The sequence below is a fragment of the Rattus rattus genome, chromosome 12 (assembly GCF_011064425.1).
Source record: "Rattus rattus isolate New Zealand chromosome 12, Rrattus_CSIRO_v1, whole genome shotgun sequence".
Classification (NCBI taxonomy): Eukaryota; Metazoa; Chordata; class Mammalia; order Rodentia; family Muridae; genus Rattus; species Rattus rattus.
The window spans coordinates 66988897-67004714 of NC_046165.1; the positions used below are offsets into that span (position 1 = coordinate 66988897).

The 15818-nt window shown below is 42.2% G+C and overlaps 2 protein-coding genes and 1 pseudogene across 3 annotated transcripts in view; 2 read left to right on the top strand and 1 right to left on the bottom strand.

Moving 5' to 3' along the window:
- Zdhhc20 (zinc finger DHHC-type palmitoyltransferase 20) overlaps positions 1-6932 on the top strand; it is a 57364-nt gene extending 50432 nt beyond the window's left edge. For both annotated transcript variants that reach the window (XM_032918326.1, XM_032918327.1), the window contains 2 exons: positions 2374-2450; positions 3404-6932. In XM_032918326.1, coding sequence (XP_032774217.1) covers positions 2374-2411 — 38 coding nt within the window. In that variant the 3' untranslated portion in view covers positions 2412-2450; positions 3404-6932. The remainder of the gene's footprint in view (positions 1-2373; positions 2451-3403) is intronic.
- A 1405-nt stretch (positions 6933-8337) lies between these two features.
- Positions 8338-8485, top strand: LOC116914103 (annotated as a pseudogene).
- Positions 8486-15038: 6553 nt separating this feature from the next.
- Positions 15039-15778, bottom strand: Mrpl57 (mitochondrial ribosomal protein L57). Its single transcript, XM_032917575.1, is given in 2 exon segments — positions 15039-15499; positions 15691-15778. A coding segment is annotated over 1 exon segment (309 nt). The 5' UTR covers positions 15492-15499; positions 15691-15778; the 3' UTR covers positions 15039-15182.
- Positions 15779-15818: the final 40 nt, after the last annotated feature.

Genomic DNA, 15818 nt, shown 5'->3' on the forward strand with positions numbered 1-15818 from the left:
TGTACCAGTATAGATAGAAAGTAGTCGGGCATTAGCTAGTCTCAGTAATATTTTAAGAACGTTTTTTTAGCATTCCAGTAGATGAAAACAATTTATGAAAAGCATTGTACTCAACTAGATATGATGGCACAAGCCTATAATTCTAGCTTTTAGGAGGCCGAGGCAGGATTATAACTTCTACACAAACCTGGACTCCTCGTGAGACCTTCCCTGAGAATGTAGGGAGCTTTGTAGTCTTTAAAGAATATTGTGGGGGTTGGGGATTTAGCTCAGCGGTAGAGCACTTGCCTAGCAAGCACAAGGCCCTGGGTTCGATCCCCAGCTCCGAAAAAAAAAAAAAAAAGAATATTGTGGACACGGCTTTAGCTTTTCTTACTAACTCAGTCTGTGAAGTGCGAGTGCAGTGTAGAATGGCTGCTGAGACTAAGGGGGACTTCTGCTCAGAGCCGGGTTTGTCACAAACCCAAGTCTTGTCTCAGGTACTCTCAGGTACTTCTTGACTGCAGTAATCTGCTTCGCTATTGGAAACAGTTGGAGATACTCAGATCAGTTCATAGTGACTCCAGGAAGTGCCCTGTGGAAGGTCGGAATGCCTCTGATCCTTGGGCAGCGGGCAGGGACTCGCTCGCTAGAGCTTTGAGAAGCATTTGGAACTTTTTTTTTCAGAAGTCTCATGGCACCCCATAATTTCTGTGGTTTAAAGTCATTTTCCAAAAAGCCATATTCGAATGTTCCTTTATTTGTATTTTTTAACATAACATTAATTATACCAGTTTCCTATCAACTACCAGACATTGGATCAATGATCATATTTGCCAATTGGCCATTTCTACTAATGGTTCCCATGGCTCCCACTGCACCTGTTCGGTTGTTTGGTTGGTTGGTTTTGGTTTGGTGGTGGTGGTGCAGGGGTGTGTGTGTGTGTGTGTGTGTGTGTGTGTGTGTGTGTGTGTGTGTGTGTGTTGGTTTTGGTTTTTGCCAGACTTAGTTAATTTTCAGCCTGAAGTATCACTGTTTGTGTTTGACCACCCTGAAACATGTCTTAATTTTCTAACATCTGGTTCTGCTTTGACCATACCCAGACTCTCATTGCTATTCTGTTTTCTGTGTGTTTTCCATAAGATTAATTTTTTTTAATTTTTTTAAAGATTTATTATACACACACACTGTAGCTGTCTTCAGACACACCAGAAGAGATCATCTGATCTCATTACAGATGGTTGTGAGCCACCATGTGGTTACTAGGATTTGAACTCAGGACCTTTGGAAGAGCAGTCAGTGCTCTTAACCATGGAGCCATCTCTCCAGCCCCCATAAGATGCATTTTAAGGAAACTGCTTAAAAACATCAAGAATCTTTCTGAACAATATTATTAACCTCTTACGTTGGCATGTCCCACATTCCCAATCCCACCAGGCCAGTAGTCTTTAACAAGCTCACCATGACAGTACCCCCAGACCACAGTACTTCAGCCCTCTGAAGCCCTAGCTTTCTGGATCTTACTATGTAGACCAGATTGACCTCAAACTCACAGAGATTGACCTGCCTCCTGACTGCTAGGATTAAAGGCGCGTGCCACCACGCCCAGCATTATTCCTTATTTTGAAAGTATGTCTTTCGAAGTTATGACAGTGACTTGAGTGGCGTACAGATAAGGAAAGAGCACAGCATATTATTGCCACTCATTGTCCAGTTCCTATTTAAGCTTCGGGGGGTGGGGGAAGTAAGATCCATGAAAGGCAAAGGACATATGTGTTGGTTTATAATCTAACCGTTAGATACAGAATGGAGATCAGGGGATTTGGAAAGATAATAGTGTCTGCCCGTGACGTATGTGGGTATGGGTGTGGTGTGTTGTGTGTTGTGTTTTGAGTAATACCAGTTTCTCAGAGGAATGAAAGAGATGAGTCCTGAAGAAGTGTAGTCTCTCAATCTATACAGATAGAACTTTTTTTCCTTACCTATCTTGGCGGCACACCCTTGTATTCCAGAACTCAAAAGCTGAGCTGAAGGATTCCATGAATTCAGGACCAACCTGAGCCATACAAAGTGAGAACCTGGTGTCAAACACATCATATAAATAACTGAAGGGACTCTGTTAATAGTGTCACAGGGTCTTTAAGATTAGCCAGCTCCTAGGTGAGGTAATGGGAGAGGTGTTTCATGAACTTCTGAATTACAGCTGCTTAACCTCCTGCCCATGGTGGCATGCTCACACAGCAAGCATGGGAAGGCTGACGAGCTCTAACACGCTTCACTCACACCCACATTCCACCTCTTTTTACTCACGTGCTGTTTTTAATGGAATGAGCCTCATCATTAGCTGGAAACTCAATACTTTCTTTTGTCTTATAATTAATTATATGTTTACAGGGACAAATAACCATGTTACAGTGGCAATAGAAAATTGAGTACTGCCTGTTCATAACTAACCATTTGATGAGTGAAAGGTAAGACAATAAAAAGGTAATTTCCTTCCGCAAATGTAGTTTATTTGCATATTTCATCTCAAAACAATTTGTAGTTTTTTTTTCAACTATTATCACCCAAATCAAGCAGTTCTGGCCTATGACTTGAATATGACTTCTACCAGAATTTCATTTTCCTTACTACTTCTAACACAACGTTACTAACAATTTGTTGGTGGATTAATGAAAAAACTAATTGATAATGAAAAAAGAGTAGTTTGCCATTATTTGATCCAGTGAAGATTGATTAAAGGCTGAGGACGGGCTTCTGGGATTTTGGAGATCGTTTGTAAGACACAGCAATAAAGCATTGTCTCAATCCTATGGCCCAGAGCAGCACACACTGAGTGTCCCCTTCCTTCCTGGCTGCTTTTACTTTTCCCAGGGGTTCTCCTCTCTGGTCTCCCAAGTGGAGCATTTGCATCTCCCACTCCAGGCTTATCATGAGGTCTTTGATAGGACCTGGAGCTTATGCCATGATAGAGACAGGGCCCAAGGCCTAGGACAGAATGAGATCCAGGCTCCAGAGGCAGGGGTTCCAAGTCCCACATCTGGCAGAATAGGCTACACATGAAGAGAAGCTCGCTTACAGGCTCTGCATGTCGGGTACACTCCCATCCATCCCAGACACTTGGAGCTAAAGTTCCCAACCAGTGCTTCCTACATTGGTACTGCTCATGTAGTCAGTCCTCGGCTGAAGTTCCTCTAGTGGTAGGCGCATGTGATTACTGACTCCCTGGTGGTGTTCATGCGGGCAGGTAGGGCATGCTGAGTATGAACTGAAAGCCCAGTTCTTCACTGCTAACAGAAGTCTGTATTATTGCAGTAGAACTGAAGAATTTGATTTCTAACTTGTTTAGCCACAGGACCATTTATTAAATATCTAAGGAAATAGAAAATTTGGCTTTCAACTGATAATTCAATTTTTTTTATAGGTATATAAAAACACATTTTGGACTATTTTCAGTTTTATTTGGAAGAAAATGATGGATGGAATGAAATACTCGAAGTATAACAGAAGATATATTTTTAAAAGGACGTGTTTGTACAGTGATGGTTCCACAGAAGCACTACAGAGCAGAAAGATGCCTTAATTTTTAGTGTCCATTTGTGTAACATTGCCTCACAGCTCAAAAGTGACTTAATTTTCCTTTGGAAATGACACCTGTCTTACCTGTTTTACAATGCTGTCGTCACATGTTAACATGCTGTATGTATTTTTAACATCTAAATCACAACATTAGAGTTATTTCTAGTATCCACATAAATTTTCACCCTAAAAATACAAACTAAAAAACTGTCTGTGATGAAGTATATCTAGGGCAATGGGGGTTAAAGATGATAGCCAAATCACTGAGTCTTGTGCTGTGTGAAGGGAAGAATACTTCTTTTTTATTAGATGTTTACTAATTTATAATTACTGTTTTATACTTTTCAACATTTTAATAAAGATTTTTTTAATTATTGGCTATAAAATAACACTCAGAAGGATTCAGATACCTAAATATAAACTGAAGATATTAATATAATTCAGTGAAGGTATAGTTAGAAGCATTCATACTTCTAATTAGTACTTTTAAAAGCCAAGTGGCACATGTCTGTAATCCAGCACTCAGAAAGCTGAGGTAAGATTGCTGTGAATTTGAGTCCAGCGTTAGTTACGTAGGACCGTATGTATCCACAACACAGATTAACACAACATGTGGTGTAGTGTGAGCCGAAGGCGCAAAGGAAACATGGTAGGAAAAGAAATAGTTTGGTATTCTCTGCTTTTTAATTACTATTTGTGAATTTTCAGGGGAATTTTATATGGGCAGGAAAGCATAGAGATTTCACATGCTATCCAAAGACGTAACACATACATGAATAGATGGGAGTGGATAAAGAAGAGAGAATGAAAGAAGGAATATTATAAACAACTGAACAAATTTTCATCCCTAAAAGTATATATAGACTACCATATGCTATTGAATAGGCTTTCAGTTTAGGCAATGTCTGGAAATTACTATGGTAACAGTGACTGAAAATGCAGTTCAGATCAGGATGAAATAAATAAAAAATTTAAAAAAAAATACAAATTGCGAGTCTTGGGCAGGAGAAATGTTTCCATACATAAAGGCCCTTGCCCTCAAATGTACAACCTGACATCAGTCACATTCTGGAAGAAGAGAACCAACTCCCTACATGTGGTCCTCTGGCATTTACATGTGCCATGGACTCTCCTTTTAAAAGATAGTGTGTTTTTTAGCATCTAGCAGCTTTACCAGGAATGGCTATATTTAGGAGATTAGTCCAGTGGTCTGTGAACAGGCAAAGTAGAGATGGCAGTTCAGAGACTCCCAACATTATGCAGTGCTGAGGTTTGTAAATAACCTTGCTTCTCACTTACCCAAGTAGCTCTGAAGTCCTCGGAATATCGAGCGTACTAAAGATAGCACTGTGATTCCTAATCCTGTATAAATCAAGACGGCTGCTGCTTTAACTTTGTAATTTCGGAAGTTTATTGGATTCCCTTTAACTGCACTAATTCTGAATCTTAAGTAAGTAACTTTTGGTCCTTTGGACCAAAGGAGAGAGTTAGCATTGGCACCATGGTTTAAAATTGTATGTAGTATGGATTCCTCTTCATTTCAACTCTTTATTGTTAAAACTTTCATTCTATAAAAAAACCAATTAAGAGATACCAATGACTGCTAGGCGTGCTGGTGCATGCTGGCCATCTCAGCCCTTGGGAGTCTAAATGAAGTCTGTCTAGTTCATTCTCAGCATCATAGTGAGTTCACAAGTCGCCTGTGCTGCATGAAACCTGTGTCAGGAAACCAAGAGGAAAAAAGACCAATTATTAGCCAGAAATACAACCTCAATTTGGCCATTTGCATGCTACTTTCAGAATGTTCTCGTATTTCAGAGTTTCTATATTTAGATCTGGGCTTTGCATGCACCTGTCATATTTGACCCTTTAACACACCGTTATGTAGAAGTTCTGAGTGCTCATCCTTTGTTTACTAGCATAGCAAACCATTTTTAGTTTTCTGCTTTGGTAGCCTTTATAGCCAGCCTTTTGCCATGTCCTAAAATGTCTAGCTGCCTTTTGTTGTTTTGGTTTTGTTTCTTTTTTTTTGCTGGGGAATCAAAACCATGGCCCTCTGCATACTAGGCAAGTCCTCTACCACTGAGCTCCATCCTTGGCCCAGGCTGAAGCCGTTCATACATGTCAGTAAACCGTTCATTAGGGGCCAGCACGTGGTATGGGGATCAGGGAGAGGCTGGCTGCTTAGTGTCTGAACTGGCATTGAGTCTGCTCTCAGCTGGGGGGACAATGTTAAAAGGAAGCTTTGCCAAAATTTCAAACACTTGAACATTTGTGAAGAAAATGGAGTTAAATTTCAGGTCCTGCCCTTGCCATTAAAAACATGAGACAGGAGACTCGGTTTACCTGGGTACAGAGGTACTGACTGTGAGTACCTGCACCTGACCGCTGTCACCGTGCCAACCACTGTCACCGTGCCAACCAAAGCGCTGCAGTGTACCGCTGTTGACATGAGCATGTTTACAGTGTGCCAGCATTGACATGAGCATGTTTACAGAGTTGAGTTTTTCTTCATGTAAGAGTGATTTTTAAAAAAACTTTTTACATAGTAATGATTCAATGTGTTAAAAGCATAACTGGTTAGCTTAAAATATGAACTTTACTTGAATTTTAATTCTTACAGAAAGCAAATTTTGACTGTTTACAGGAATGCTTGAAATGAGTCATGAGACCTCCAGTTATCTCTGAAGCAAAGCTATGTTACAGGCTTAGTGTTAGAGCCTGCATATCTGGGGCATTCAAAGGCAGTAACTCAAACAATGCTTCGCTTACATCTTGTTCTACAGAGTAGTATTTACAGTCTGCATACGTATTTTTAACTGATATTAAGAAATCATATTTTTGCATTTCAGTCAAACTAATAAGAACATAGGTAAAAGTACAAATAAGATGTAAATCTGAAATTCATGTTTCATATGATCTAAGCTGTATTTTTAAATTCAAATTTAAAATACAATAGAGATTCAGAAAGGTCCATATTTTTCTAATGACTTCATGCTATATTATTTTCTTGAGTTAGGTAAAGCAAGGAATTGTATGTGTATTCAGGAGCTGAGAAAGCTGTTAGTTTATTATATTTGTACGTGATTACAGATAAGCCTATGCCCATTTAAAAGAAAAGATGGATACTATTTAAGGTGATATTTAATATGCTTTTCTATAAACAAGTTTGAAATATAGTTTACCTTAGTTGTCTTATCAATAGCATAGCCTTCTATTTATTTCTCATTGTGTAAACCTGGACCATGACCAATGACTCTGTGCTCTGTACTTTGGATGGCATAACCTGCATTACTATGTGTGCATTTTACAATTTTTTTTCAGAAACCATAATTACTTTATTAATAAACAGATAGAGATGTTGTCTTGTTTTTGAATGGTTTTGTTGCCATTACATTTGCACATGAGAAAATAGTTTTCATTTTGATCAGCATGAAAATCTGTTAAAGGTATTGTTTAGTTCAGTGGTTCTCAGCCTTCCTGACGCTGTGACCCTTTAATTTAGTTCATCATGTTGTGGTGACCCCAACCATAAAATTATTTTGTTGCTACTTCATAACTAATTTTGTTATTGTTATGAATTGTAATACAAATATGTTTTTTCGTGGTCTTAGGCAACCTCTGTGAAGGGTTGTGACACCCAGGCTGAGAACTGCAGGCTTAACTCTGGAGCCTACGAATTTCTAGAAACTCTAAGAGAGGCAATTTAACTAAATTGTAGTTTACATATTTTTATTCAGAACCCAAAAGGTTTAATTGAGCTTTTACTGGACATCATTTTTTACAAGGAAGGCACTTTAGGATCATGCATTACTGCAGATACGTTTGTTAAAGTACTGAGTAATGGATGTTATCTTAACCATTAAAATCTCAGGAGGACCTGTAAGAACCAATAGAGACTCACAAAGATGAATACCTTCTCTGGTGCAGTAAGTACACTGTCTCAGGCCAGTCTTGGTGGTGCACAACTATAATCCCAACACCAGAGCAGAGGTAGGAGGATATCTGTAAGTTGAAGCTAATCTGGTATACATATCAGTTTCCAGGCAAGCCAGGGCTACATGGTTGAGATGGTCTCAAAATACTACCACTATATTGGTGGTGTCCCAAAGTGTACAAAGATAGCAGCTCTTCGTGGTATTTCAATAGTTCTTTGACCTTGTCTTCATGACTCTCTCCTAATGGTTTTTCATTCTGTATTTTTGTTTAAGATTTATTGGGGATGGGGGACGCTCTGAAGGCAGTTGGTAGACACCCAGTGTCCCTCTCAAAGTGGGAAGCACTCAGCCAACTGTCCAACTCCCTAACAGCTTCTGCTCAATGACCCAGGCCATATTTTGTATCTTTAAGTCACCCTTTATCCTTTATCCTGTAGCTTGGCCTCCCTTCATCACAGGCTGACACCCTTACTACCTCCACAGTGCTAAGTTTCTATTACTGTTTGCATGTTGCTCTGCTATTACTTGGCTCCAGTCAACTGTAGATAGCTATTAATCAGGGGATAGAGAGAGAGCTCTGTGGTTAAGAGCACTTACTGCTCTTCCAGGGGGCCAGACGTCAGTTGCCAGCACCTGTAATGGTGACTGATCCAGCTCTGGGGAACCTAACACCTGGCGTCAATCCATGCGTATACCCCCCCCCCACACACACACACACACGCACACACACAATTTAAAATAATCGCAAAGGATCAGAGTTTAATGTTTTAGTGCCTTTAGCAGTCTCAAGAGAGCACATTTGTTTGGCAGTGGCCTTTGATTCACTTTATCTTAAGGACTTGTACTTTATCTGACAGAGGATTTTTACCATGATCACGAAGATGGTTTTCCCAGGGTAAGGCTTATTCATTTTGATCTGGATGTGCTGAGCCCTGCAGTTTCCCCAAATGTGTGAAACTCAGCTTCATAATTTGTGGTAATGCATTGTCTTCCCCTACAAGTAAAAAAAAAACCTACTGTTCAAAGCAACAAAGACTGAAGTGCTCTGTGTCTGACTCCACTGCTGTTTGCATGTGTGGTAGCGTGTCTAAAACACACATGACCGACCCCTAAGAGCTGCTTGGAGTTGAGAGCTGCCACTTCAGCGTTTGTCTTTTTATACTCTCCTACCAGGTGCCTGCGTTGGTTTTCAAGAAGAAAATTTGCCCTTAGTCTGCATCAGTGGTGACAGGATGCTAGACCATCGTGCTACAGGATGCTAGACCATCGTGCTACCTGTGTGAGGAGACACTGCCTTTTTCACGTAGCACACACATTCTTCAAGGCTTTCAGTTACTTTAAAACTTGTAGGCCAAAAAGCAACCTGAAGTCCTGGGTTTGGTTCCAGGAAGCCAAATGTGCACAGTAGCCTGTGCATGTGCAAACACATGACTGTAGTAAGGTCTGAGGTGACACAGTGCTGGGGGGCCAGTGAGGGGACCCAGGACTGCAGTGAGCCCTGGGATATCGACACAGAGAAAAGTGGTGGCTCACAACTGTAATCCCAGCACTTGGGAAGTTGATGCAGGATTGAGCCATTCACATTCATGTTGAGCCATACAATGAGACTCTCAAGGAGAAGAACCTAACCCCAAAACCTTGCTCTCCATCTCATTTCATTTGGCCACTGGAAGTAGAAACCATGCATTAGGGAGATTTGTCAGCTCTGAGTGAGCCTGGACATGAGTGAACTAGCTACTGCCAACTTTGCCTCCACCGTTGGCTTGTTTGTTTTTGTCTTTTTTCTGTTCTACATGGTAAGCAAGCAGACAACTAGCTCTGGCCGTCCTGGAGCTCACTCAGTAGACCAGGCTGGCCTTGAACTCACTGATGCATCTGCTTTTCCCAAGTGCTGGGATTGAGTGTGCACCACCCCTGGCTTCAGCCTTTTCAAATGAAAGTGATGGCCTGTGTCATGCAGCCCTTTCAAAGTCGGGAGATGTTGGATGTGTGCTGGAAGTACAGTTTGAAAACCTATAATTCTGGCACTGGAGGACAACAACTATTTGTAGGTCAGCTTAGGCTACGTGATGAACCTGTAACAACAGACACCACGATGGAAGTACCATCAGGCCTTGGAAACAAGCACAGAGGCAGCAAAATCTGCCAGAAGAAAACAAAGAATTAGCCAATCACAGTCTGTAGTTGTGGGAGAGCCTTTAAATGTGCTAACCGTATCTTTTGGCCTGCATAGTCCTGCGCCTAGCTGTATTGCTAGCTGAAGTATGGGGCTTTTCTCTTACTTAAAAGCTCACCCTGAGACAGGCTCAGTACTGCACTTGAGTAACAGATGCCCAGTGCATCACCAGCTGGCTAACAGAATTCCTGTGCGCTTGACCCTTTCTGAGAGGTCTTCTCTGGTGGAGACCCCACAGCCCTTGTCTAAATCCTGTGGGCTGCACCCCCACAGGCTTTGTTGTTGAGGGGGCTCACTGTGAAGCTACAGCCTTGTTGACCAGGCTAGCCTGGAATCCAATGCTCTGCCTGCTCTACCTCCTGAGTTCTGAGATAAAGGCATCCACCACCACAGCCATCAAAAGCCCTCTACCCTTCAGGCAGGGTATGTAGTTGAGTTGGAAGAGCCCTTGCATAACATGACACCCCAGGTTCAACCACCAGTATTACCAAGTTTTATAATCTAGAGAGATGAGAAAGTTTGTACATGTGATTTTATATCACTTTTTGGATTCATTCATGCCAGTTTTACAGGGTGGAAAGGATGGTAGAAGGTAATGAGGGAATGGAATAATTCCTTCTAGAATCTATGTATTAAAACTTGCTTCATTGACAATTGGGAGATAAAGTACCTTTATATTTTTTATTGGATTTTTTAAAATTTATTTACATTTCAAATGTTATCCTTTTTCCCGGTTTCCCACCTATCCCCCTTCTCCCTGCTTCTATGAGGGTGTTCCCCCACCCATCCATCCACCCCTTCCTGCCCCCCAACCCTGACATTCCCCTACAATGGGGCTTTTCCCATTGGTGCCCAACAAGGCCATCCTCTGCTACATATATACAGCTGGAGCCATGGGTCTGTCCATGTGTACTCTTTGGATGGCAATGGTGGCATGTAAACACACATGGCTTCTGCTTGAGTGTTCTTCATAATGGGTCAAGAATATTTTCACACTGTAGGAATTTTCGGAAAGTATATTTAGGACACAGGAAGAAGAGCAAGAAGAAGAAACACAGTTGAACATATGTGGGCTCCACCAGAAAGCAGAACTAATGTCAAAAGGAACTCCCACATGCAACTCACCGTAAACATCCGATAACTATTGTGATAACAAAAGGCAGGTACAGATGACTCCCACACCCTCTGTCCTTGTGTTCACCATCATCTATAAAGTCAGAAATGTTTGAAGTAGAAAGTTGAAGTAAACTTCAAGGAGACTTTCCCCAACACAATGCTGAGCAACCAAGAGACCAGATAGAGGTACATGGATGGTGTTTCACAGGTTCAGTCCATTACCATCATGGCAGCAAAGCATGGCGCCTGCAAACAGAGTTCTACATCTTGATTTGAAGGCAGCCTTGAGACTGTCTTCCACTGGCAGTCAGGAGGAGGGTCTCACACACTAGGCAGAGCTTGAACACTAGGAAGTCTCAAAGCTTACCTACAGTGACATGTGCTCCAACAAGGCCACACCTATTCCAACAAGGCCACACTAACAAATAGTGCCACTTCCCATGGGCCAAGCATATTCAAACCACCACAGTCCCTCTACTCTAAACATGCCCATAAAAATTGACCCCATCACAGAGTACATAGTGTCACAATCATTTCATGTTGCTCATATCATATTTTAAGTAAAGATTATCATACAAAGTCCAGTTTGTTGTGAGCCACTGGGAGATTGCAAAGTCTTCCCGGAAGGTATATGAAGGATGCCTAACAGTCAACTATCTCCTATAATTGAGAAACAACTTATTTTGCTTTCAATTTGTAAAAATTCTCACTTCATTTTTAAATATGTGTAAGCATGTGGGTGAGGATGTGTGCACATGAGGCCAGAAAAGGCCATTGGATCCCTTGGAATTGGCACACTAGGGGGGCTGTGAGCACCCAGCACGAGCACTAAGGAATGATCTCAGGTCTGCTGTAAGAGCAGGGCATGCTCTTAACGAATGAGCCATCATCTCCCCAGCCTGTCCCTTTCAGTTTTTCATAAGAGAATCTTCTCTATGGTTTTCAATTCAATTGAGCTCCCTGTGTGTCAAGTTGTAAAATGAATTATTTTTCATATAAATGTAAACTGAATAAATCCGGGGAGCCCCCAATAACCACACAGAAAAAACAAGATTTTAAAGCTGCACCCCAGTATCTGGGCAATTAAATGATTATATCCTATTAACCCCCTTGGGTAAAAAAAAAAAAAAAAAAACACTTCACTTATCTTACACTACCTGGAAGGCCTGCTCTTTTCTGAGGAGAAATAAAGGGAGGAGTGGATTGGGGGGAAGAGATTGGGATGGGGGGTGAAATGCATTCCAGAAGTCATACATGAGAGAATAAGTAGAAAATAAAAGCTGTTCCGTCATGTTTATAGCGCTAACCTGCCCTTCCAAGTGCAGTGATTACTCTGGGCCCTTTGTTACATAGTTTTGGTACTGTTGACTACGTGTTTCATAAGCAAAATACTTAACTAGTAAGTCTGTTTTGTCCATTGGGTAGGTTCAGGAGAAAAAGTAGTTGACTCATGCCCAAGGAAATACCATACTGTTGGAAAAAGGAAAATAGTAAGCAGAATGGTGAAGGGAGCCATTCATAGCCCTCACTGACCACACACTTTTCCTGCACGCTTAGGAAAACTGTAAAAGCCAAATTACAGGTAGGTGTGTGTATGGGTGTGGGTGTGTGTGGGGGGGGTGGTTATAAACAAAGGGACCAATAACAGTCCAAGTGCATACTTGGCTCTCAGCATTTCTGATGACTCATATAATTCCCTCTGTAAGAACACTGAGCTGGCTGCCATCAGGAAAGATGGGGTTGGGGATTTAGCTCAGTGGTAGAGCGCTTGCCTAAGCGCAAGGCCCTGGGTTGGTCCCCAGCTCCAAAAGGAAAAAAAAAAAAAAAGACAAAATAATAAAAAAGACCAAAAAAAAAAGCACTGGCACACACAACCTTGGGGTTGGGGATTTAGCTCAGTGGTAGAGCGCTTGCCTAGCATGCACAAGGCCCTGGGTTCGGTCCTCAGCTCCGAAAAAAAGAAAAAAGAAAAAAAAAAAAAGGAAAGATGTGAACCAGAGTGCCCAGCAGTCTCTGAATCATAGACTTTCTTTCACTGTTTAAGTTTGCTACCATAAACAATATGTAGTACCTCATAAGTTGGTAATTGATGGACACCATTTTGACAGTGTTGGTGTACACAGGACCCACTACCCAGTACCACAGGACTGTTCCACACACTGCAGTCATTGAGAACACATGTATACTGACATGCTTGACAGCAAGGTTTGTTGGAGGAAAAAAAATTAAATGTCCATTATCAATAGATGGGAGGCATATCTATATTATCATGCGTGTATTAGAAGTCTAAGGAAGATCTGTGTAGATGCCCAGAGAGACCCATGACACACCGATGCAGTCAACAAGCAAGCTTGCTAGGCATAGTGGTGCATGTTTATAATCCTAGTACTTGACCGGAAGAGGCAGGAGGATCCCTGAGTTCAAGGGCAGCCTGAGCTACACAGTGAAAAAAGGAAGTGAACAATATATGTAACCACCAGAATAGATGGCAAAGGAAATAAACTACATTATGCATTTTTAAAAGGCCAATATAATTCTACTTACAGATCCTTCAAATAAAAACAGATGAACAATAGTGGGGGAGTCCGGTTGCTACAAAGAGAATGAAGGACGCTATAGCATAGCAACCATGATTATATGACAACTAGACTTGTACACATAAACATGGGGTTCATATAAAAAGCTCCACAGACCATGCCAACTTCTAGGTTTTGATGTGGTGAGAAAAATGTTACTTGGTTACAGTTACAATAGACTTGAACTTTTTTCCCTCTTTTTGCTAACTTTCTATGAAATCTCCCATCCAAAATATTAAAAAGGACTAGGCATGGTAGCTTCTAACTAGGGAGACAGAGATAGGTGGACATCTAAATCTGAAGCCAGCCTGGTGAACATATCAAGCTCTAGGCCAACCAAGACTATACAGTGAGACCTGTCTTAAAAATAAATTAAAAAAACCCCAAGTTTGCCTTACACCTGTAGACCCAGATGCTCAGTCAGGAGCGATCAATTTGGCCCAGAAGTTCAACAACAGTAGTGTAGCAAGACCTGTCTCAGAAAAGTTGTGTGCCTAGTTGATGGTGGTGCACACCTCTAATCGCAGCACTCAGTGGGCAAGAGGCAGCAGTTCTCTAGGAGTTTGAGGCCAGCCTGGTCTAGAGAGTGAGTTTGACAACAGCCACAACTACACAGAAAAATACCTGTCTCAAAAACAAACAAAAAATGGTGTTTTAAACAAACACAAAACACCCTTGCACTGTTTGTATCCATTTAGTATAGACAGGCGTTCCAGGCTAGTGTGGGCAATATAGATGTACTCAAAAAAACCAGACTAAACAAACAGAAATTTTCCTGTTAACAGTTCTAATAACCATTTTTACGTCACATGTCCACTCACAGAATCTACATTCTACAGGAAAATACTCTTTCATTTGAGAAGTGGTCTCAGGTATGTCAGGCTGGCCTCAAATTTGCATGGAAGCTGACTTTGCACTTCTGATCCTATCTCCACCTATAGAATGCTGGGAGTCAAAGGCAGGCTCTATGGCTCTATTCTAGAGCAGTGGTTCTCAACCTTCCTTACACTCTTTAATACCATTCCTCCTGTTGCGGTGACCCCAACCACAAAATTATTTTGTTACTTCATAACTAATTTTGCTGCTATAATATAAATATCTGATATTAAACCCTGTAAAAGGGTTCTATAACCACAAGGGGTCATGCCCAACAGGTTGAGAATGGCTATTCTAGACAGAAAACACCTCTTGTACAACAAAGCTCTAGCCAAGTACTTCAGACTTAAAAGACTCATCAGTTTCTAGTTTTACAGCCATATTTAAAAATAAAAAACGCGGGGTTTGGTGACACTTGCCTTTAAATCCCAGCACGTGGGAGGCAGAGGCCAGTAGATCTCTGAGCTCAGGACCAGTCTAGTCTACACAGCAAGTCCCATGGCTACATAGACAAAGAAAAAAACCCCACATTTACAGAAGGGCAGAGAGCCCTGCCTGTAATTCCAGCAGCTAGACACAGCCAGGACTGCTGCAAGTTTGAAGCCAGGAAAAAAAAAAAAAAACTGAAAATAGACCAATTATGTACATGTAGCAACGTTAGAACCTCAACTATTCTCTTCTGGCTTTGAGTCTAGGTCTTACAAAGTACACCAGCAAAGATTTTCCTGCCTCTACCTCTTAATGTTGGGATTACAGGCATGAAACAAACGCCTAGGTAGGGTACCAAGTATTCCATAGGAGACAACTATTAATCAGGTTTGCTTTAATAAGATACTGGTCGATGGGGTCACACTGGTACATAAATTACATTTTCTCAGCTCCAGGACCAAATAAGGACAGAGCAGTCTATTATCCATGATCTTGAAGGGTGTCGATTCTGGGTTAGGACCATTTCTTCGAGATGTTGAGATGGTCTAGCTGGTCTGCAATGTATCTATGCTTAGGGAACTTGGAGGTGGCTGCTGCCTTGATGGCCTCAAAAGCCTGGGCCCTTCGCTCCGCGGCGTGGCCGTACTACTGCTCCGCTGTCATGTAGGGCATGCTCAGCCAGTAGTGGTTCTCGGCCTCCACCTCCAGGCGACGGATCATATTCTCCTTCGCTTGGAAAGACACGGTCCGCGGCCGCCTGTGCTTCCCGATCCACTGCCTGCCCGGAATGCGGCCGCGGAGGAGGACAGCGGTGAGGAACATGGTGCGTCCTGAGGGAAGGACACGAAAGCCGCGGACGCTGAGCCCCAGAACACCGAAGGGAGCAACGGGCGAGCCAAGCTGACGCCCACGTTCCGCGGCCACAGGACCGAATCCAGAGCACGCTCGGCTTCTCGCCGGAAGTGAGTGACCAGGAGCCGACTACACTCCTGGGAAAGAGGGGACCTCCCCGAAAACCCACCTCGCGTACGAACTGACCACGGAGAGGTTCCCTTAGAGTTCCGCGTACACTGACCCACGCGGCGGCGCACGCGCGCTGCTTCCGGGACTTGCAGAGTTCCTCGTGCGAGACTTCCGCTCTCGCGAGAA